Source organism: Chelonia mydas, chromosome 13, assembly GCF_015237465.2.
Source record: "Chelonia mydas isolate rCheMyd1 chromosome 13, rCheMyd1.pri.v2, whole genome shotgun sequence".
NCBI classification, from domain to species: Eukaryota; Metazoa; Chordata; order Testudines; family Cheloniidae; genus Chelonia; species Chelonia mydas.
The window spans coordinates 7,026,026-7,050,352 of NC_051253.2; the positions used below are offsets into that span (position 1 = coordinate 7,026,026).

The 24,327-nt window shown below is 43.8% G+C and overlaps 1 protein-coding gene and 1 long non-coding RNA gene across 2 annotated transcripts in view; one reads left to right on the forward strand and one right to left on the reverse strand.

Annotated features, from left to right (window-relative positions):
* Positions 1-17,777, reverse strand: part of SLC17A9 (solute carrier family 17 member 9) — a 33,246-nt gene extending 15,469 nt beyond the window's left edge. The window contains exons 1-4 of the mRNA XM_007059809.4: positions 17,632-17,777; positions 5,405-5,602; positions 3,155-3,294; positions 1,350-1,449 (exon numbers count right to left, since the gene is read on the reverse strand). Of these exons, the coding sequence (XP_007059871.2) occupies positions 1,350-1,449; positions 3,155-3,294; positions 5,405-5,602; positions 17,632-17,777 (584 nt within the window). The remainder of the gene's footprint in view (positions 1-1,349; positions 1,450-3,154; positions 3,295-5,404; positions 5,603-17,631) is intronic.
* Positions 6,217-24,290, forward strand: LOC122462710. Its single transcript, XR_006285412.1, has 2 exons — positions 6,217-6,279; positions 17,696-24,290. It is a non-coding gene; the product is annotated as an uncharacterized LOC122462710 (long non-coding RNA).
* The last annotated feature ends 37 nt before the right edge of the window (positions 24,291-24,327 follow it).

A 24,327-nucleotide genomic window follows, 5' to 3' on the forward strand; every position in this document is an offset into this window, starting at 1 on the left:
CGTTACTGAGTTAACACTATGGTGTATTGGATGTTATTTATCCAGCCCTCAGGAGCTGTTCATCTTATCAAACATTTGCATTGGCTAATCTTTCCTACCTCAATAATGCTGAGAGGAGAGGTTGCCTGGTGATGAAAAACCATTCCACTGTACTATAGACCATTCTATTGCGACTGCACTGGAGAAGACCCTGCTCTATTTCCTAGTTTGACACTTTGGGTATTTCAATTCCCCAGCTGGTGTAAGTCAGCATAGTTCTACTGAAGTTGTTGGAACATGGTCAATTTACACCAGTCGCAAATCTAGGCCTTTGTTTCCTCCTGATGTCTGAAATACCTGCCAATGAAAGGATGCCACAGAGCACTCTGATGTACACTCTGATGATAGGCACTGAGACAGGGACATTTTAGCATGGAAAGACCCCTTAGTCCACTTAGGTATGTCTACACAGCAGTTAAGCAGCTGTGGCTGGCTCGTGTCAGCTGACTCGGGCTTGCGGGGCTCGGGCTCTGGGTCTGTAAAACTGCCGTGTAGACATTTAGGGTCAGGCTGGCGCCTGGGCTCTGGGACACTTCTCACCTTGCAGAGTCCTAGAGCTCAAGCTCCAGTCCAAGCCTGGATGTCTACAACGCAATTTTATAGCCCCGCAGCCTGAGCCCAATAAGCCTGAGTCAGCTGACTGGGGCCAGCCGTGGGCGTTTAATTGTTGTGTAGACATACCCTTAGTCCTTCCAGCAAGATCACCATTTACATCCCAGAATACATCTGTCAGCAAAAGAAAGTCACAGGATGGAACGGAGTGATACATACATATGGTGCATAAAATACTACTGCTGCTTTGCAGCTCATTAGCCCTTTCTATCAGAGGTTCTCCAAGAACTTTACAAAGGTGGGAAAGTATTATTAATCCCCATTTCACAGAGACAGAAACTGAGGCACGGGGCGGTTAAGTGACTTGCCCAGGGTCATGCAGCAAGTCACTGGAAGGGTCAGAAACAGAACTCAGGACCCTAGATGGTCTGTCTTGCTCTTCCTGCTGGACCATGCCACCTCCTGTTGGAAACCAAATGTAACAGCAGCTCCTTCAAGCCACTTGCTCAAAAGAAAAGATAAAATCCTCAACACACTTGAGAACAATACATTGTAAAGGACACAAAGACTTCTGTAACGAGTGTGTATATTCTATAGCAACTGTCAGAGCCTTCTTCAACTGGAATGGATACTCTTCAGGATCCAGATGTACTTTGTGGGTTGGTGTTTTTGCCTGCAGCAGTTTAATGGCACTTTATCTAACTATGGCATCCCTCTGAGCCTCTGTCACTCACCGCCCAAAGCCAAGGGGAACTTACCCGAACTGAGAGCCAGTCCCTACTGTGCTGCATGTGAAAGCTCGCTCACTCTCACGGACCTTCTGAGAAAAGAGGCTGGCCAAGGCAGGGAAGTACACTCCTAACAACAGTGGAAATGAAAGCGTCAGCCATTGCCAGTCAGGGTACACATCAGTCAAACTTGCACTCATGGGTGAGCATGTTCAAATCAAATCCAACAATAGATAAATGCCAAAACGAGTCAACGAGCTCTTTGCGGTATCCAAAGCAATGACCTCACTGTGTCACACACCAGTATGTCTTATGGCAGCCCACCGCTCCCCTTGATATACCACATGGCCACTTGGAAGCTCATTTGTGCCTTCTCTGTATCTGCTGCCATGGCCCCCCCTTACTGTAATATTTGAGCCCCTCCTAAGTGTGAATGCATTTATCCTCACAACATGCCCATGACATAGGGCAGGGTCGTTATCCCCATTTTACAGCTGGGGAACTGAGGCACACACAAATTCAGTGTCTTGCTAAAAATTACACCAGGAGTCTAAGCAGAGCTGGGAACTGACCCCAGCTCTCTTGACTCCCAGGCCAGGGAACCTTAACCACCAGGTCAGCACTCCACCGCTACACAGTAGCTGAGCCACACCAAAACTGATCCTTTTTCTCCCCCAGGGTTGAAAAAGTAACTTTTAATCCTTATTAAACAGTTGCCAGCTTTTCCTTATGGTGAAGTGGGTGATTCATCCTGGTTCTGGTGACGACAACATCATGTGCTCTGCTGAGTGGCAGGGTCACATGGGATAGCATCCCAAGACTTTGTACAGTCATGGCACCAGATGGTTTCAATGCGGGGGCTGGCATTCATGATACTACGGAGACAGATGTGGAGAGGATGTGAAACTCCCGCGGGAGAGGAGGAGAAAGAGGTGAATTCTAGGATGGGTCAGCTGTTGCAGTGGTTAACATAAGGGCTAATTTGTATATGGTTAAAATTGGAATGGATGCTACCTAGTGTTAATCTAGTCCTTGGTAGACATGTGGTCCCGAAATAATAAACACTTACATAGAGAAGGAGGAGTACAACGAAAGACGGGGAAAAAAGGAGTAAGCAGGAGAAAAGGCCCTCACTGAGAAGCTATGTTGTACTGCATGCATCCGACGAAGTGAGCTGTAGCTCACGAAAGCTGATGCTCAAATAAATTGATTAGTATCTAAGGTGCCACAAGTCCTCCTGTTCTTTTTGCGAATACAGATAACACGGCTGCTACTCTGAAACCTACAAAAATGTAGTTATTTATAATGATGTATCAGGCACCCAGTCTGTGGAGGCAGCAGCCCAGAAACAAAACGGTGAAAATAACCCCGAGTTTCTTATCGGTTAACAAGAAAAAGTCACCCAGCCAACTTTTGGGTAGCTCTTGCCAGGCTTCCACAGTTCCAAGACCTAGTTCAGCAAGTGGAAGAGAAAATCATCCCAAAGTATCAAAGCTCAGACGAAAGGTCAAAGAGCCTCTCAGATTGCAGGTGCTTTGAAGCACCTTTACCATCTCAGAGGGAGACACAGAGATTAAAGCTTTTTAAAGTGACAGCACCTTTCTCAGAGACAAATTTCTCAATTGGCCCAATTTGGTGGCCACTCTGCACCCAGCCACAGCTGGTTTTTATACGCCCAGGAGTTCTAGCCGTGGGGGGCAGATCAGAAACAGTTTGCTCTACCCAGCATTGCAACTTACACATTGCTGTTATGACTTGCATTTGAATCCGTCATATCTGGAGTTGCCGTATGAGCATGGGTGGAACAAACACATGCACAGGGGTTTTTGTCTCACCTTGCAATAGTCCCATGAGGAATCGAGCAAGTGTCATGAAAATCAGGTGGGCAGAACTGATATAGGTGAGCAGCGGAGTGATCGCAGTGATGAAACCCCAGGCAGATGCAGAGAGGAGGAGGACTTTTTCTCCTCCAATCCTGAAAGATAAGCATGCATCATGTAAAGGGGGAACTGTGGGTAGGGTATGGGGTTGGTGTACGGACTAGGAATCAGGACTTCAGGCTTCTCTTCCTTGCTGTTTAATAATGAACGTCAGCCAGGCCTCTCCACCTGACCTTCCCATCCCACAAATGTTTTCAGGAATGGCCAGCTGACCTGCTCCCTTCACCTGCTTCCTTCAGTGAGGTGTACAGCACAGCAGACTCTTCCCCATCGCAACTGGAGTCATCTCCAGAACTGCACGTATCCTGTACCATCCTGTAGCCGCAGGACACGGCATCATCCCTACCATTTCACTGCACGTCTGAGAGGCCCTCGAATGCACTGTGGGATGAAGGGGTACCCAGGGGAAATCCCCACTTGTTCCCCAAGAGCTGCAGAGAGCGGGGATGAGTGCCTGAATCCCAGCCACATTCACCCTGTTTGGGATGGAAAGTGACTGCCCATTCCACCTGTCCGTACAATTACATCTTCAGTGACAAGTGGGCACCCACGGGGAAGCAAGCAAAAGGAAGAGTGTGTTAATTACAAGCCCACCTTAGAAACACAAGGTGAATACAGATAAAAGAGGGCGACATCAGCAGGGAGGGAAACCTGATTTTAAAGCAACAGAGAGAGTTTTACAAACAACAGAGAGGGAGCAGTCGTTCTCAGCTGCTCAGTACTGGGATCCCCTTTTCTATACTCCATCCCAAATAGCCAGGATCCCCTTCCCAATCAGCAGTGAGGAAGGGCAGGCTGGTCACGAGCTCAGAGCTGAGAGAATCATCCCTGATGCAGGGGAAGTTTTAACAACAAGTAGTTAGCACTGTACTCTTTTTCTCAAAGGACGATGGCATTTTCTTTTCCATCCGCTCTTTAGCATTAGCCTGTAACCTTTCGTGTCTTGTGTGTACTTTGCTTGCAGAGTCTATTAAAGACCACAATGCGATGGCACAGGCCACTGCACAGACAATGTGTGACTCCGAGACTGTGTTTCTTACACAAGATTTTACAGGACAGCCATGCCCCCTGAGGACACCGCAGTCTGGGGGATGAACTCAAGCAGGTAATTACTGGGGTTTCCACAAAACAGCTGACTGGGTGTTTTGGTTGTTTTTTTAATTAATACAATCAAACTGTGCAGCATCTGTGTTTCCCAAGCACGACTGTGGGCTGCAAAGGGGAATAAACTCGGGAGGAACAGCACAGAAACGTGGGCATGGAAAGAAGAGAGAGAAAACAGATTCCGCGGATGAGACATAGAAACAAAGAGTTGATTTCCCTGCAGACCAGGGAACATTGCCTCTCGCTGGTTGTTCATCAGTTGAATAACCCGTCTGAAAGTTGCCGTCCACACGAGGATGGTGTTTAGCTTTTGTTAATAAATAGATTGTGCTTGATGTGAGCAGCTGGCTAATGCTGGCTATTGGAAGGGCATTGGAATGGTCACCATCCCATAATAATAAGGCCTGGTCTACACACAAGTTTTGTCCTGGCATAACTATTTTGGTTAGGGGTGTGATTCTTTATGGCAATAGTTATACCAGTACAACCTCTAGCGTGGATGCAATTATAGAGGTGCCTTATACTTGTCTAGCTTATTCCTCTTCCTATATGGGGGTAAGAGGTACTAGTACAAATGCCAATTGATGTAACTGTGTCCACACTAGTGGGGGTTGTACAGCTTGAACTATACCGGCATAGTTTAAAGCACTTCAACTTTTGCATGCAGGTAATTCCTAAACTGCACATGGGCCAAACTCCAGCAAAGCACCTCAGTACTTGTGTAACTTTAAGATCAGTACCAACTTAGAAACCAATGGGGACTACTCACATACTTAAGGTTAGGCATGTGCGTAAGTGCTTTGCTGGGTCAGAGCCAAAGGGCCTGATCCAAAACTTACTGAAGTCAATGGAAAGACTCCCATTGACTTCAATGGACTTTGGATCAGGCCTATGGTGCTTTTCCTCCAGAGATATCGATGTACTTCACAGATAGTTTATCAATCCTCACCCCCTTGGGATGGAGGTTAGATACAAGGTAACTTTGCCAAGACTTTTTATTGCAGAAACTGAGCAAGGGATAATATAAGAAAGTTCCAGTACTGATCGCTGAGGTATCCTCCGATGATCTGAGTTAAGCAGTAGCCCCAGAAGAAGCTGCTCAGAACAATGCCGGACTGTTTCTTGTCCCAGTCGAAGTGACTGCTCATGGCCACAGCACAGATAGGCATGGTCACTCTGGCACAGTAGAGTAAACAAGTCCCAAGCAGTAACATCAGAGTCCAGATTCGAGATTCAGGCCTGCAAGGATGAAGAAAGAGATAGGGAACAAACAAGCACTGATACAAATCCAGGTGCCAATGTGTGATTCAGATCACATAATGCTGCCACGCAGGTGAGGCAGGTTTCCCTAAGTGCTTTCGCAAGCCAGACAAGTCTATCTTTAAAGAGCTAAATGTCACGGCAATGCCAGCTTTGCACCCTGTCACTCACATTCAAAGAGTGCTTCATCCACCTGGCTTTATGTCCTGTGCTTGTTCTTTAATCTCAAACACTGCTTTGATCCCAGCTGTGAAACAGTTAGCAATGCTGATATTCCAACTGCAGTCTTTAGGTTTCAGATTTATGCTGTCTGCAGATTAGGGTATAGGTCACCGCATTGCTTACTCTTGGTCCATGTTTGGAAGAGTTGTTTACTGTTGTTTTTATAACCAAACGGATTAGAAACTAATCTTTTTAAAAATATAAACAACAAATGAAAGGTTAGTGTAACAGGTTGGCAGTGTTTGCCGGAGGCACCTTGTCTTGATAGCAAGTGTTGATTAGGCTGAGAAAGGGCTAAGTGGGTTCTCCTGACTCAGAGGCAGGTGATTTGTTACCACCCAAATATCAGGAGAAGCTCTCTACAGAGGGAGGATCTAAGGTGTGGACTGATCTGTCCAGAGGGAGGATCCCTAAGAAAAGGCAAGGCCAGAAAGGTTTGAGCTGAACTTTATTAATATATTATTGCTAGGTTTTGTATTAAGAAAACCAAATCCCAGGGAGGAGGTGAAGTAGACTGTGTATAGGATGCACATTGTGTCTGAGAGCAGGTAGGGAATGGCACATGCTTCTACTTCGATGCTGGAGAACAATTCTGCAGCAAAGACAAATGTTCTGCCATATATTTGGGTCCTGATTCTGCAATGTACCACGTGTGGGTGCACCCCCGTTCCTGTGTAGAGCCCCGCTGACCTCGGTGTGGATGTAGTCGTCCCCCTGTGCACAGTAAATTTCAGAATCAGGGTCACGGTGACTGGGGAATTGAGTATTATTTATTTTTACAGTAGAGGACAGGGCCCCATGTTCTAGGCGCTGTACAAATGTATAACAAAGAAGCAGTCCTGATCACGGAATACATGGAATCATGGAACTAACCCACGGCACCTTCCATCCTTGTTTAGACATCTTTTGTACAGAAAATGAGTATTTGTTTTTCTTCGTTAGAATTAATTATAATAGATGTCGGAGTCCGGTTATCCCAATAGAACACAAGCCCATTTACAAACATGTCAAAGGGCCCTGTCACAGGCTGAGATAAAATACAATGAGGGGTAAAAACATGCCAGGCTGTTGTGCCCATTAGAAATTAATGTACTGCTATATCCTGAATGGAAGGGCAAGGGATTCAATGCCAAGTTCTAGTAGGAGGTATTGGGACTTTTCATTCTGTGCTATGAAGGTTCCCTCCCTCTCCCTTCACACACACAATAACTAACTCAAAAAATTACATATCCCGTCCTGAAGAACAATTAACCACATTTCACCTTGCCTGGCTAATTTAACAAACCGCGACTGTGACAGATGCTCTTAAAACGCCCTTCAAAGGTTATGTTAAAAGGAGACATTTCAGCAGTGGATGTTTAATTCACCCCTAAGCCAAAAATTATCCTTTTTTTTCACCCCCAAATGGAAACGTCCTCCCCCACCATCCTCAGTGCGCCGGTGTTACTTGGGAACTCTCAGCCGGAAATGGCCCTGACCTAGTTTTGTTTAATGTGGTCAACTGGTCCCAGTAAAACTAAAAATGCAGGTGTGCAAATTCTGAACTGTTGGGCTGACCTAAGAAGGGCAAGGGAGTCAGGCCGGGTCTATCGAACATGATGCTTTTAACTCACATTATTTTAATTTGTGATGTAAAAAGTTCTTTACATTTGTTTCTGTTCTTCCTTATGATTAAGACTAAGTTTTAGTCTTGGGTATTTTTAGTAAAAGTCATGGACAGGTCACAGGCAGTGGTGACTAAATCTTGGTCGGGGGGGGATGGCCGGGACATGCTGCGGGTGCTCTGGGGGGGACACAAGGGAGCAGCCCAGGACCCCTGCTGGTGCTGGAGCGGAGGGGTTGGGCGGCCTGGCAGACTCCCTTCCTGGCTACTTGTGGCACTCCCCGGAAGCGGTACCATATCCCTCCCTCAGCTCATAGCTCCGCACGCTGCCCCTGCCCCGAGTGCCAGCTCCACAGCTCCCATTGGCTGGGAACCGTGGCCAATGGGAGCTGCTGGGGTGGTGCCTGCAGGTGGAGGCAGCGCAAGAAGCTAGGAGCTGCAGGAGGGACATGTTGCTGCTTCTGGGGAGCCCCCCGAGGTAAGCGCCACCCAGAGTCCTAACCCCCTCCCATGCCCCAATGCCCAGTAGCCCTGAGCCCCCTTTCCCACTAGCCCTGAGCTCCTTCCCCCACCCCAACTCCTGCTGCTGGGGGCACCCGAGACTGTCCCAGCAGCGGCCAGTGTGGCTGGCCCTGGGGCTGCCTGAGCTGCTCAGGCGACCCCCGCGCCAGCCATACCAGCTGCTGCAGAAGTCCTGGAAAGTCATGGAATCCTTGACATCCTTGACCTCTGTGACTAACTCGCCGCCTTACTTATGATCAGGAAAGAGGCCTGATTCCCTCCTGGTGGGCATCTTGTATTACCATCTAGGGCTGTGCAAAGGGGATGTAAGATGCTAGTGTGCAGAGGCAGCACACGGGTGTGAATGTCTGCGTGGAGGTGCAAAGCAAGAGTGACTCAAGCCCACTAAGTTCAATTGTTCGTTACAGTATTGCCTTGCACTGCTTGGTCCTGAGGGTCTTTGCCGCGGCAAGCACACAGAGGCCCAGATCCTCAAAGGAAACTCCGACTGAGGGTAAATATTTTTTGCTGGAGGAAGATACCACCTCCTGGCCCTTGACTTCAGCGAAATTTAGTAGCCTAAATACCTTGGAGGATCTGTTTCCAGTGTTGTTTTAGCCACGTTGGTCCCAGGATGTGAGCAAGACAAGCGGGGGAGGTAACATATTTTACTGGACCAACTTCTGTTGGTGGAAGGGACCAGCTTTGGAGCTTCATAGAGCTCTTCTTCAGGTCTGGGGAAGCTCACCAGAGTGTCTGAGCTAAATACAAGTTGGGACAGATTGTTAAGTATCAAGGGCTCACGCATGCTGTAAGAGACCACTTAAATGAAGTGGGCTAATAAGGGTTAGCAGGCAGAAATGTTACAAATTGTTATAACGAGCCATAAAACCAGTCCATGGTTTTTAGTGTCCTGCAGAGTTATGCATTTCAGTTCCCAGGCCTGTGTTTTGAAGGTGTGCAGGTTTCTTTTGAGGATGAGGACTGAGAGGTCAGAGACGTGCTTTGGGAAAAGCGTTTGAACACGGGTGATAGGGGATTTTTGTATTTTATCATTTTTCTGTGTGAGTTCATTCGAGAGCGTACTGAGTGTCTGGGCCAAAGTCCTTATGCCCTAATGCAAACGTGAACAGAAAGCACACGAGTCAAGTAAGGCTACGTGCTAGTGGCCTAACCCAAACTCAAAGCTGTCAATGGATATGCTCCCTTGGCTCCAGTGGGCTTTACATCAGGCCCTCGGCAGAGATAAGGGGCTTATACCTTGTATCAAATCACTATAGTAACATTTTTACACCCACTTTTCACTGGTGTCAATGATTTCAAGAGGCAGTGGGAGAGTCAGGCCCAGGATGTTGACAGGAAGTAGCTGGATCTAGGAGTTTGTTTGATCCTCAACAGGCAGAGGAGTTGCTAAACTCACACTCCCATTCAGTGTGATTCCTACAGAAGTAACCGGGTGGCCGTACAGGTGGTGCTCTCATTAACACTGAGTCAGGTTCCCCTGCCTTCCTTGTCCCAGCTCAGAATTTCTTACCTTGTTCCTGTACATGTAACATGCTGTACCCACACTATGCAGGATCAAGGCCTACAGCATTATTAAGCATGGGTAGAAGAAGAGAGGAAAGACATTGGTGTAGTTAAAGCACTAGACTGGGATTCAAGACCATTGCTTCAATTCCCAGCTCTGTCACAGACTCTTTATGCCCCCTTTGGCAAGCCCCTTAATCTCTGTTTCCTATGGAGATAATAAGTGTTCCTTTGTCTTTCTTGTCTTTATATGGTAAGCATTCTGGGACAGGGACTATCTCTTACTGTGTGGCTGCATGGTGCTTTGCATAATGCTACCCTAATCTTGCTTGAAGCCTTTAGGCTCTACTGTAATAAAAATAATAAATAATACACAGAAACCATCACAACAAGAGTGATTGGAAAACAGAAAAATGATTTTCTCCCTACCTGGGTTTTGACAAAATTTCTGTGGAAATTTTCCAATGAGCTTTAGTTTTTAATCCTTTTTTTTTTTTTAAAGGATGGCAGATTATTTCACGTGGCCTGAATATTCTCTTTGATTACTAGTCTGTTCTGTTCTATTTAGTTCTATTGTTTTGATTTTTTTTTTAAAAGTCTAGCTATAGCTATAAGCATAAACCAAGTGGAGAAATATGAAGACTCCAGAACAGTAAAAGCTTCTTAGGTGGCATTTCCAGCCAGAAAATCCATTAAAACAACACTAATATCCCATATAAGCACTAGGTGCCCACATCCACACCAAACCCTTGAAAGAATTAATCCTGTGGAAGGATACGGATGTGCTTACATCAGAGGAAAGAGCCTCAGTTGCGGAAGCATTTTTCCTTAATTACAGTTATCATTGTAACTGCCGATGAGTCGCTGTTCTGCCTAGCTCAAAACAACAGCATACAAGGTTATTAGGCAAGTCTTTACAGACATTGGGAGGGGTGGGGAGGGTAGGAAATATATGACCTTATCTCAAGTACTAAATATTAATAAATAAAAATATTTTGCATGTCTGTAACACTCTCAATCTGAGCTCAACGTGCTTCACTGGGTAAGGTTCTGTGGCCTGCAATGAGCAGGAGGTCAGACTAGATGACCACGATAGTCCCTTCTGGCCTTACAGTCTATGAGGTGTTAATAAATTTCAACCTAATAACCTCCCTCATCAAGGGAGAAAACATAATCTGTCTGTTACCGCTATGGAAACTGAGTCACAAAAACAGAGGTCTAAGTGACTTACTCAAAATTCCACATGGCAGTGGCCAAGCTGGGAACAAACTCAATTTCCTGATGTCTAGTCCTAATGCGTTGTTGAGTTTTCAGTTCCAGTCTCTCTTCAGGAGCCTGTTAAGTGCTCTCCACTACCCTGGAGACTTGAGAGTAAGAGCTAGTCCTGCTGACTATGGGCTGGGAGTGCTGGAGAGACAATAGACCAGATCCTCAGCTGTCAATCTCCATAATCAGGGGTTCTCAAATTGGGGGTTGTGACCTCTCAGGGGGTCGCAAGGTTATTACATGGGGGATGCAAGTGGTCAGCCTCCAACCCCAAACCCCGCTTCACCTCCAGCATTTATAATAGCGTATAATATAAAAATAGTGTGTTTTTAATTTATAAAGAAGGTAGCACTGAGAGGCTTGCTATGTGAAAGGGGTCACGCATACAAAAGTTTGAGAACCGAGCCTAGCAGCTGTCCCTCAGCAAAACAAGTGGAGGGATGTCTGCCCCTGCAGGGAACTGAATTCATATCAGCTGTCAAAGTAATGCTTCCACTTCTCTTACCTGCACAAAAGCTTCACAATCCCCCACGCTCCACAGGAAATCATAAAGATGAAATAGAAACCTGTGGTTCCATCTCTTTCCCACAGCACCTGGGACACGTGTGTGGGATGAGGGAAGTTCATTACCTAGAAAGTAACCTTTGTTTTATCAAGCACTAACCAACTCTGGGACACACCTATAATCAGCTCCTGTGTTTGAGGCACAGTAATCCATGGAGGCTTGGGTTTGGTTTGTTTATTCTGACAACCCTCAGACAGCTGTATCTGACGCTTGTTTCTTCTTCTTGTATGGCAGCGCTGAGCCCCATGTCTCCATCAAAGCAGACGCAGCTCTCTGGCTGTTCACTGCAGCTCTGCTTTGAAGTGTCCCTGGGTAACAATCCCCTGGGACTCTACTCATACAAACTGAATAGCTCAGGTGAAAGCAAATATCGCTCTCTAAAATTTTGTATCAGTTGAGATGGGTTTTGACTAATTTCCTAGGATGCTGCAGAGCCCCCCAAAGCAAACTAAATAAATAACCTAAGCCTCACTCTAGCCTAGGGAAAGCCAGCAAGCAGCATAGTGTTCCTTTATTTTCAATGTGTTTTCACACTGGAGGAATTTCTCCAGTAGCTGCCACAGAGCAAATATTTGCTCAACTTCATTTCTCTTGACTCAGTCTTACCCCTTTCCCTCAATTTGTGATTCTGTCTGTTTACAGCCATTTCGGCTGACTTTTCAAATGGATTCGCTGGAGCTCAAGCTATCATTAGATTTTAGTTTAATGCTGCCTTTCAGGCTGGAATGAGGATGGTCATATATGCATGTATTTTAAGGACGGATAGGAGAGGAGTTCAGACAGCAAGGCTAAGAACAGTCTCATCCAACTACTTGGCCAGTAGCCCCAGACGTTTGTTGCTTTTCTAAAGGGAGTTTCCTATGGTAGGAAGAAGTTACAGGTTCAGATCCTGGTCCCTGTTAATGCTGCTTTGTGTGGCTCCAGACAGGGGCGGGTAGCCACGGTGAACCTGCCCTCTGGTGATTCTACACTGGAGCAATGGTCCATAGGGACCACTGCAGACAGACTGCAAGTTAGGGCAGTGCTCAGAACTACCTTGTGGCAGCCCTGGAATAGGAGAGGTGCAAGCTGCCTTCTCCCTGTTTCTGACAAATCCGCCCCAGTGTCTCTGTAGCTCAGTCTCCTTCTCTTTAAAAAAGGGACAAGAATGGTCCCTCCCTCATAAAGTGCTGAGAGTTCTTGGGATGCAGGTGGCTGCTTGTGTGCACAGTGTTGTCACACACCTCATGCATGTCTTCACAAGGACTAAAGAGCAAGAGTGTTGTTAGCCCAGAATTAGACCTGGCTGCTGCAGGTTTTCACTGCACAGAGACTTACCAGAGAATTCCCATACCTGCTCTGATGTCTCAGAACATCAGGTGTTCTGACTGCAGTCAACAGTAATTAAGGAAGTACTTCAAAAACCTAACCCTCTCCTGTATCAGAGGTCACTTTATTTTTTCTTCACGGGCTGCTGAAAGCGTCAGAGCCATAACCCTATTTCCAGTCGTGTTTGATAATCCTCCCTGCTTTATTGTCCTATTCCTGTGACTTTTTGCAGTTTACCTGTCCATTGCTTTAATTTACAGCATGTTTGTGGCAACTTTTGATGTGAAGTAAACACAGCACAGTCACACAAATAACACTGTATGCAAGCAAGTGAAATCAGAGATACTGCCAAGGGTGTTGAGTAGTTATTTTTAACTCAGCTTGATGGTTGTCTTCCCTGCATTTGTTTTTTCTCAAAAAATGATTGCTCCCGCCATTGAAAATCCTAGTGCTTCTCTATGTTATACCCTTCCCTGCCCTGTGTCTGCCTTGCCTAATTAGACGGTAGGCTATTCAGTCTACTGCTCTGTTTGTGCAGGGCCTATCACAATGGGACCCCATTCTTGGTTGGCCTGTAGGCACTGCCATAACAAACATAATTAATAACTGTCGAGAGAGAATCCTTTTCCCCCCCTAAAGTGATTGCAATGTGTCATACACCAGCTGACACCTTATGATCTGTAGTCATCAAAGGTAGCTTTGATTTTTCAAACCAACCAGCTAATGACCAACTAGAATGACCTAGAGGGAAGGGTTTTTTCCCCACTGGGAAGACAAGTTTGTTTACTTCATGCATCTCTCCTGAGCATGGATTTCCTTAGCAGAGCCACAGATGGCAACAAGCACTGTTTAGCAAGAACAATTTTCTGTTCATTCCCTCTTTTCATTTCTTGCTTTTGGCAGAATAAAGACAGAATTTGATTCTAGCCAGTAGTATGAGCAGAAAAAAACTATTAAATAGGCATGGAGGAGATGGAAAGGTGCAACTGTAATCACACACAGACATGCTGGTCACTGAAACAGAAACGAGGAGTTCAGTGGCAATTTAAAGACTAACAGATTTATCTGGGCATAAGTTTTCGTAGGTAAAAAACCCACTTCTGAACATTACAGATGCGGGCACTATTATACTGACACATGAAGAGAAGGGAGTTACTTTACAAGTGGAGAACCAGTGTTGACAGGGCCAATTCAATCTGGGTGGATGTGGTCCACTCCCAATAATTGAGGAGGTGTCAATACCAAGAGAGGGAAAATTGCTTTTGTTGTGAGCCCGCCACTCCCAGTCCCTATTCAAGCCCAAATTAATGGTGTTAAATTTGCAGATGAATTGTAGCTCAGTAGTTTCTCTTTGAAGTCTGTTTAAGTTTTTTTGTTGAAGGATGGCTACTTTTAAATCTGTTATAGAATGTCCAGGGAGATTGAAGTGTTCTCCTACTGGCTTTTGTATGTTACCATTCCTGATGTCTGATTTGTGTCCATTTATTCTTTTATGTAGAGACTGTCTCTAAGTAAAAGAATAAATGGACACAAATCAGGCACAAGGCCCTCAATCCCTGCTGAGTCTTTTATGCTGCACCACCTGAGAGGCACAGCCCAGAATCTGCCCCCTAGACTCCATCTTCTGAGCCTGGATCTGCCCATGACATGACAAGGCATTTCACTTCTCTGTGCCTTAGTTTCCCATCTGTAAACTGGGGATGATGATATTTACATACCTCCTGGGGGCCCGTGCTTGTAAAGCACTTTGAGTAAGAACAATAATAAATTAACTAATAAAACCTAGCACTTTGAGAGCACTTTTCAACCATAGATCTCAAAGTAACATCCTTTTCCTGTACAGCTATTCAAGCACCCTAATCAGAATGTTTTGAGTGTTGTTCCTTGGAAGAGAAGGGATGGTATGGGATAACGGAACCACTGGAGAGTTCCCCGAAAGTTTAGGAATGGCAGCTGGAGAGAATAGGATAAGATGTATGAGAAAAACAATAGAAGGGAAAGTGAAAAGTGAGGTGAAGAAATGGAGAACAATAGAGGAAGCAGAATGAACCAGGGAGAACAAAGACAGAAAAACAAACGTGCAACGATAAGTGGTTATCTGTCTCACTGCACCAAGGGGGCACAGAGGCTCTGGAAGGCTGCCTGGCGGGTCTTTTGTTTCAGTGCAAAAATGGATTCTATGTCATTTCTCCATATTGATGAATCCTTGTTTCTGTGACAGTAGCTCCTTAGCTTGAATGAAGAGTAAAGTTCATCTGGAAATATTGATATTTATTTATGTCTATTATTTTAAACGTATAATTGATTAGAAAGCATCCATCTGCTCAGATAGTTAGCTTATAAAACCGCATGCACCTGCCACGCACCTGCTGTGTGACCTTAGGCAAATCACTACCCTTTTCTGTTCCTGTATTTCCCTTCCCATGCTTTGACTGTCTTGTTCGCTGGGGCAGGGACTTGATCTCTGTTTGCATGTGCTGTGCATAACACAAAAGGGCTCGGATTGTAGCTGGAGCCTCTATGTGCACCAGCAGTACAAATGATAATCTTATTGCCATTTCCATTATCCTCCGCCCTGTTCCTTCATAGGGTTTGTTATAACCACTTGTTGATAGAGCCAGCTGGACGCAGGATTGGCAGCAACTAAATTTTCATCAAAAATTAGGGGTTCATCAACAATATTTTGGGAGAAATTTGGAATGAAAATGTTCAAAACCTGCCAATATTTCCCTTTGAAGCAGTGGGGCAAATTCTCATGCACTCTGGCTTTTTTTTTTTTTTAAACTCCCCCTCCCCCACCCTTTTTCTAATGGGAAAAAGTAAACCAATCAGAGAAGCACAGGTGTGGGGACATACATCTGAAACAAAGTTTTCGCAAAATGAAATTTTCATTTAGAATTTTTGTATTGGCCCATCTATCCTCTCTCCCTCAACGCAAACAAGTGAAGAATGTTGACCAATACAAAAACTGTATTTTTGGTTTAAAAAAAATTACAACCAGCTCTACAGATTGCAACCTCTCAGATTAGACTGTAAACTCCTTGGGGCTGCATGTCTAGCCTTTACTCTCTGCTTATACGGAGTGCAGTACTGTACAGCTCCAATTCTGCTTGGAGCGTCTGGGTCAGACCACAAAATAAATGATCACTAAGAACATTTGTTAAAAATGACTGCTAACTTTTCAACGGCATAGTTTTCAAAGCAAATCAAGAAAAAAAATCAAATAAGTTTTCACAGATTGATTCTATTTTCTTACCACCTCTCCTGGGGGTCTTATCCAAAGGCCACAAAATCCACTGGATTTATTGGCTTCAATGGGTATTTGATCAGAAGACTTTCTATAGCGCGTATGTGGTGGTGGTGGTGATGGGAGGTTCTGGGTTACAGCCACACTCTGCAGACTAGAGGATCAAGATCAGTCTCACCAGCCACCTATGTCATGGTTATTTGCTATGAAGCACACATCATTTTAAAATAAGAATAAGAATTCTCGCCAAGATGAGCTTTTAGTTTTGCAAGGCTTCTGCCAATTAGTCACATCCTCATCTATCCCCATCTCCCAAGCATTTCACCAACATTAATCAATTAATTCCCAGCAGCACGCTTATGCATTATTAGAGTGGCTGCAAACTGAGGCCTAAAGGTTAAGTGATTTGCCCAAGGCCACAGAGAAGAGTCGGTTTTAGAGAGGAGATTAAAAATTGGTAATTCTTTGGTTCCTACAAAACACAAGACGACGCAGAATTTACACCTGCCACCACTGTCATAGGCAGTACGTTTTGGCTTAAGAACCTGGAGACTCGGCTATCCTTAGAAAAATCCATTTTTTTAAATTATTATTTGTATTGTGGTAGCATCAAGAGGCATCAGTCAGGCATTGGGGCCCCATCGTACTAAGCACTGTACTCATGTGTAATGAAGATGGGAAGAGTGTAGCAATTTTACACATGTGTCACCCAGTCACTTAGCATGTGCCATAGACTTATACAACTAACTTCAGACACAAGGTTTGAGCCTGTTTTCACTATTACACACACAGTGGAGAATACAAAATGAGCTAGGAAATCCTTCCCGGATCAACTCAGATTAAAATAAAATCACATACACTGCTGCACCCTCTAATAGCTAAGACTGGGCAGCTAAACCATTTTAGAATATGATTTTTCACAATGTACATTGTAATTGGTAACCTCAACTATTACTATACGCATCACACCGATAATCAGCATAAAGGCAGCGTGGATGCACATTTTTGGCTGGAAAAATTGTTTGTTTGTTTTTTAAGTCAATCATTTAACTTGGAAAAACTATTACTGAGTAGTCGAGCTACCTTTAATCCTAATTAGTTATTATCTACAGTGCAAACATAACTGCTGAGACCTTTTGATCAAAAGCTCTTAATGTTTCAAATGGCATGTTTGAATAACCAGCTACAGGGCAGATACAAGCTCAATCGTCTTGCATTTAAAAAAGTGTTTTGTATTCTATGTAGTGGTTACCTTTTCTTTCTCAGGGGTGCATTTTTGTGCTATTGTTCTTATTAAAACAGTCCTGATTGGAATAGCACAGTTTTACAGGGAAGACAGTTTGTACAGTATCTATCTATATGTGGGTTCTTCTTTGGTCCTCATTACCATTGTATCACTTCATAGTCTTAATGTAATTATCCTCACAACACCCCTGTGAGGTCAGGAAGTGCTGTTATAGCTATTTTACAGCTGGGAAACTGAGACACAAAGAGATTAAGTAATTTGCCAGAGGGTCCACAGGAAGTCTGTGGCAAAGCAATGCATTGAACTCAGCCCTCCCTGGGTCCCAGCTCAGGATGGATCCCCAACCACTGGACCATCCTTACAAAATGACACTGTCATTCAGACACCCTCAAGTGTTTTATCTACAGATTAAAGAGCCATTAAACTGGAATGAAAACTCTGCATATTAAAACTACATAGCTGGGGTTTCTGCACAAGGAAAAGAATAAAAATATTTATAAGGGCTGAGACTCTATAGTCTTACCTGGACCAATAGGAATCCACTGTCCCATCTTTTTTCGTGCCTTCCTTATATGTATTCTTTACAGGCTGCTGCTGGTAATGATGATGTAGCGAGACCAGGTCAGAACTGTATATCTGAACACCATTCCTGCCGATGCTTGAGGCCATTCAGTGTTTTTTTAGAAAAGGGTGACTCACAAAGTAAAAAGACACTGATAGACCGTGCGGTTGTTGCACTTATTGCAAGGATGCTGGAATGACAGCAAAAAGGGCAGGCAGCAATGACAGCAAAAATCCCCAGGACAGGGTTACGTTTCCTACTCCCCAAGCTCCCTTGCTGGCCGCTACTGTACAAGAAGGTGCTTAAATAAAGGAAAGATGCAAATTGCAAAGCCCAGCCCATTCACAGGGAGTGAGTGGAATGCCCGCCTGTCACCGCAGCCCTGCCTGTGACTTTGCGAAAGCCGAGCTGATCTGGTTTGGGATTCAGAGGGGAGTTTGTCTCTTTGCAATACAAAGTCCACGTGTCAGTTTTCAACTTCTCTTCCTGTTGGAGCCTTTCCAGGAAGTCAGTCTGGCAGCGGCTACTACAGACTGCGATCAGCCCGGGGGAAATGTACAAGCTGGATTGAGCTTCCAACGTTGTGCACTGGACCGGGACGCCCCGTGAAAAGATCTAGCCCCAGGGTAACGGAACCACGGCAGAGTTTGAATGGATCCACTTCGGAATGATGGTAATAAGCAGAGCTGCAACCAGTCACCCCTTTCAACTCTTCCAGCAGGAGATGACGTGGTACAGTATAACAACAGAAGAATTACTTTTGCATCTCACTTGAATCAGTGCAAGTATTCTCGCTATTAATATTGGAGTCCGACAGTTTGATTCCTCCCGTGGACCGGGTCTCTGTATTTGTACCAACGATAACCAAGGCACATTGTTAATACCAGACCACGTTGCAGCTACGTTGCTCAGGGGCGTTGGCGGCTGGAGGGAGAGGCAGGATAGATTCCTAGACCCTTTTCTCTTAGCATCTAAGGGTGGAGGTGCTTTAAACCTTTCCCAGGAGGTGGGGAGAAGGGGCGAAAGGGAGAACCGCACTTCGAGGCACAAACTATTTTTATTACTTGGGATATGATAGATGTGGGCTGTACCTCTGCAGAGATGTAAGTGGAAGTGGGCCAGCCAGAATGGAAAACTTAATAAGCTTGTGTGTAATGCGTGTTTTTATATTGATCACAAATGCACCGTGCATTTGTGATCAGTATAGAAACAGGGGCAGAGAGACACGTGTTAGTTTTTCCTTACTTTCAGTTTTCTGGCAGTCCTCGATGCAGAATGCTTTCCAGGATGCAGGGCCTGAAACGAGTTTCCCTCTAACTCACAAAATGGAAGCAACGGGAAAATGTGAAAATCCTGCCTGAGGGGGGAATGCCCATAAGTGCCCATGAAGACAATCCTTTCTGTAGGCACCTGATGTCTGTTTCCTTTTAGATTATGTGTTGCCAGCAGTCTTTCCAGGAAGCACTCACCCCCAAACTGACACTCATTTTCAAGAGGGTGGGGCTACATCTACACTACACTACTAGAAAATCGTTAGGAGTAGTAAACTGTACATGGCAATTTATTTTATGTATTTAGTTTACCACCATCCACTGTACACCCAGCTCTAGGCCAAGTAATTTGGAAATTCATCAGAATAGTATATCAAATTATTTTTTATCCTAAAAGTCAAAGCAACATTTCCTAAAGCTTCGTGGGTAATAAACTGTTTGCATCACATGCAAAATTGAGGCTGTTGAACACTTTCACTGCAGAAATGTGAGTGGAGAACTAATCTCAGAGTAGAGAAATTCAGTAAGGCTTGAGCTAAGCAAGTTTGCACTACATTAAAAAGGTTATTTTAGTGCAAGTCTGTGTATAGACACCCTTTTTTCTGCATGAAAGTGGGAAAAGTCAATTTAGATAAAGCTGGTTTGCTAAATGCGTGCTAGTTTGGTTAGTTCAGGAGAGGCAGCGTAGCCCAGTGGATAGGGCACTGCACAGAGACATGGATTCTACTCTGCCATTCTGACATTGGCATGCTCGGTGACCTTGAGCAAATCATTTCACCTCCTTCTTGCACAGTGCTTTGAGATATTAAAATATTACTCCATGTTTAAGGATATCAAAATCGGGCCTTCAAACTGTAATCTTTTGGGGGGCAGGGAATTGTCTGTAAAACAAAAAGCATGTTGGAACATAAATCTTTCTTACCCCTTCTACAAGTACTATATTTAAGCCTATGTCCTTACAGACCCTTTAACTCCTGCTTGAGTCATGCTCACTCAACTCTAAAAAGCAAATATTAGGATCAAAGGATAATGAAGCAAAAAGAAAAGGAGGACTTGTGGCACCTTAGAGACTAACCAATTTATTTGAGCATAAGCTTTCGCAAATAAATTGTGGCACCTTAGAGACTAACCAATTTATTTGAGCATAAGCTTTCGCAAATAAATTGGTTAGTCTCTAAGGTGCCACAAGTACTCCTTTTCTTTTTGCGAATACAGACTAACACGGCTGTTACTCTGAAACCAGGATAATGAAGATAAGTATTCAGACTCTTTCCCCATTTCAGATATTTTATGGAGCCTAAAAGGTATGTACTCCCCCACCCCACAATTACTATAGATCTACAAACCTGCAATTCTTTGCATTTGGTAGAAACAGGTAAAAGTGAGGCTTTTTTATTTGAATATAGCATGTGTACAAACCCAGACACACCCATTTTAATTCCTCACGTGCCATAATTTTTCAGGCCATGTACATACTCAGCTGTAGTAGGTTTTCAGAACTTCCAGTCTCATAGTATATGCAGTTATTTAGGCTCAGACAGTTTTGTTTCTAGTAAGAAATCATATAGGAATCTTGGTCATCATAGATTGGTAGCAGCTATTGAAAGATTACCACTGACAAAGGTGTCAATCCACCAACAAAGGTGTTGAAGCACCATGCTAATCGAAACAAAATAAAACGAGGAGTCCTTGTGGCATCTTTAGTGACTAACAAATGTACTTGGGCATAAGCTTTCATGGGCTAGAACCCACTTCATCAGATGCATGGAGTGGAAAATACATGCATCTGATGAAGTGGGTTCTAGCCCACAAAAGCTTATGCCCAAATAAATGTTAGTCTCTAAGGTGCCACAAGGACTCTCTTTTTTTGCTGATACAGACTAACACGGCTACCCCTCTGAAACCTGTCACCATGCTAATCAAGACTTTGAAGAGTATTCTTATTGGATTCTATGGATGGTAAATGCAAGATCTGCACTGAGCTCAGAAGCTCCACAATGGTTAAATTATACACATGCATATTTAACATTACATTTCTGTGCACGTTAAAGAAAAAAATAGTTCAAGGAAGATGAGGGCGGGGTAATGAGTAGGGAGGTGGGGCTCCCCTTCTCTCCACCCAAACTGCCTCTGCTTTTTCCTTGCTCACCTAATTTTGTACATTTGAAAGTTAAAAATAGGCCTGCTGCAGAGGAAAGCAGTGTTATCAAGGAGGCAAGAAGGGGACAGAGAGTAATGAGAGAGCCTCTCCCTTACTATCTTATTAATTTTCAGCAAATGAACATACATATAAACACCTCAGCACAAAAGGACAGTTTTTTTTAAAAAGGAACAGAGAACATGATGCAGAGAGCTGTGGGAAAGGGGGAGGTTCTCTCACGCCTGGTTTCACGCCTCTGCTCTCCCATCTCCTATCCAGGGGAGAGACAGTAATTAGCTCAACTTCCTCTTTCATGTCCCACTTCAGAACACCCATAAATCCCAGCAACACTAATTCCTCACTGTGTTTGCCCCTATGCAACTGTGCTGTTCCCCATGTCACTCGCTTACACTAATGAACCTCCAATAGGTTTGTCATCTGGAAGTTTTGCCTCTTGTATCTAGGAATTAGAAGTTAAGCCAACAAGATGTCCATCTCTACAGAGTTCAGAGGAAAAAGATAGCTAACAATATTGTAGAGCTGAGTCTGACTTTGAGATCTGGGAAGATTCTGCAGTCAGGGTTCAGGCACAACACATGAAAGGTGGGTCTCCCATGAACCTACTGAAGCAAAGTCATACTTAAAATTTAATTCTCGGCGGTGACAATACTGAAACAAGTGATGAACTCTTTTGAGCTTCAGGAAGGATTCTCACAGTGCCACACATTAGGTCAACAGGTGTGGCACTGATGGAGAAAAAACAACAAACAATAAAAAATATTGACTTGGGAACAGCAGATGGCAATTAAGGGAGGGAAGGAATGCAGTGACAACTATTGGGTTCAGCCCTCACCACACCTTTGACCTTATTTCACAGCTTATTTGGCCACAAAATAAAAGCTAACAACTGTGCAAATAAGCCAGAATGCAGCTGCCAGTACTTACTTCACTTTGAAACCTAGTCCTCCTTACTCGTGTTTCCATTTCCAGAAGAGGGAGCCATAACTTGGTAAAAAAGATGTCAGGAATTATAGCGATAAGGTATTAGGAACACAGCATTTAATATATAATTTCTAAAAGGGTATTTGGAGGCTATATAGCTGAGAATAAAATTCTAGGAGGGGAAAAAATACACACCAGACATATTCTGTAAGTGTCAAATGCAAAATGGAGAGCATAAAGTAAACATAGGAAAGTAACACTAAGGGAGTTTAGGAAATCCTTCATGTGTAAGGCAGAGTGACAAAAGCAATAATCGTTCCAGGGAGGTTGGGAAATGTTAGAGCTAGACAAGTACTTACACAAGAAACAAAGTGCAAACATGTACGTGGACAGACCTCTGCAGGACTTGGGAAGTATTGCCTCAGAAATAAGACAGATGGGGGGAAAAACAAACAAAACAAAAAAAACTCCAAAAAACCACCATTAGCTCCTATTCATTTAGGCACTTTTATGGCCCCGGCACTATGGGATCTGAGAATCTAGTTCACCCCATACACAAGAAAACATCAGCTACTGCTTTGTTCAGTTTCTTCTAACAACCTTATTAGCAACACATTTTGTTCATATTATACATATTCTATCCTGTCCTTTTTAAACACACAATTGTACGTGTTTTCCAGTGAATGCCTGCTTTAACCTTGCTGACACGTGAGAAGCAGTTTTGCTTTCAAAGTAAGCAGGGCCTGTGTTCCCAAGGTAGTAGGGCTGGAAGAGAAAATACAAAGTTAGCTAAAGGCCAACTTATGGCCTAGGCCACACACCCATGGAAGAAGTAAGAAACCCTCCCTTACACTCTTGCACATCTTGCTGAACTCAGAGGTATGACGGCCTTACAAATAAATGGGAGGGTGGGAGCATTTCAATAGATGTACTAAAATGAGAAGCCTTCCCATCTCTACATTATTAGTTCCCATCCAGGTCTGCAATGATCAAAAAAGTTACAACTGTTCAATGATCAGCATGCAAAGTTTGTAGAATCAATCTAGTTCTTCACTGATAATTGCCCACTGGCAGTCTCCCTAATGTAACAAATGATTACAATTGGGCATACTGTCATTTCTAGAGATGTTTTTTCAGAATAGGGGTCAGGCATATTGGAAGAGGTTTGGACTTAGGCTATGGTGTACCTGTGTACTAGATAAATACGACTTCACATCCGGGTACTCTCAATCTAGCACTACTTGGAAATATTACATTCATTTACAGGCCTGATTTTGATCAAGATCTCAGCTTAGCTTCCCTTTCGGGCACTTTTGAGAATGCAAATAATCGTGGGTAGGACTATGTCTAATTTCTTATCTGCCATGTTTTCTTCTTCCCTCTCTTATCCCTACAATGAACCTCTTCTGCTGGAGCAGAAAAATATGCTCTATTTGACAACTACACAGCTTACTGTATTTTCTCTCTTTTATGCTTCTTAGGAAAACTGCAAAGGGTAGATACAAGGCAGGCAAAGAGGACAAAATATATCCACTCTACACCAAATGAAAGCTTATATTAATACTTGAGGACAAGGTGTACACTTTAAGATTATATTTACAATCCAATATAGTCCATATCAGAAGAGTATATAGAACAACTGTAACATTTTAAAGCTTATGAATTGCAGTATTATGCATTTTTTATTTTTCTCCCAACAATGATCTGGAAATAGCATTCTGTTTCTTAAAAGCACGAGGCAATGATGATCTAGATACACGTATCCTGGATCACACTCCTACTGAATTTAAAACCTTTCATAAAAAAGTTGGGTATTAAGGTATTGTAAAGAAGCTGAGCAACACACAGCTCTAAGACTCAAGCAATGTTTCTTAACTTGCACTTTTAAATGTGCAAACCAGAGGGATATTTACAACTTAAGCAAAAAACAAAAAACCCCGCCCTGGGATAGTGTAATTAACATGTTTTACATTTGTGCCTATCTTACATGCAGCGGAAAAAAGTTCCGCCTTCTTGCTGCAGTTTCCTTATGTGGTTTTACAGCAACAGTGGTATCCTGTTTAAAAAAAGTTATGTAGAATGTGAGTGTACTTAACTTTTAAAAACTTCACCTCAATCTGCTTTCCAGGTAGCTTCCTTGTACTTAAACATATTACCTACATACATGTGTCTCCAAAAATTCCAGATAAAAATTATAATCTGTCTAATAGTTTCTATGTAATAGCCAGTTCCCAGCCAGTAATATTGAAAATTAAAAAACAGTTCTGTAGACAGTATTCTCTGGGGTAGAAGAGTTTTTTCAGT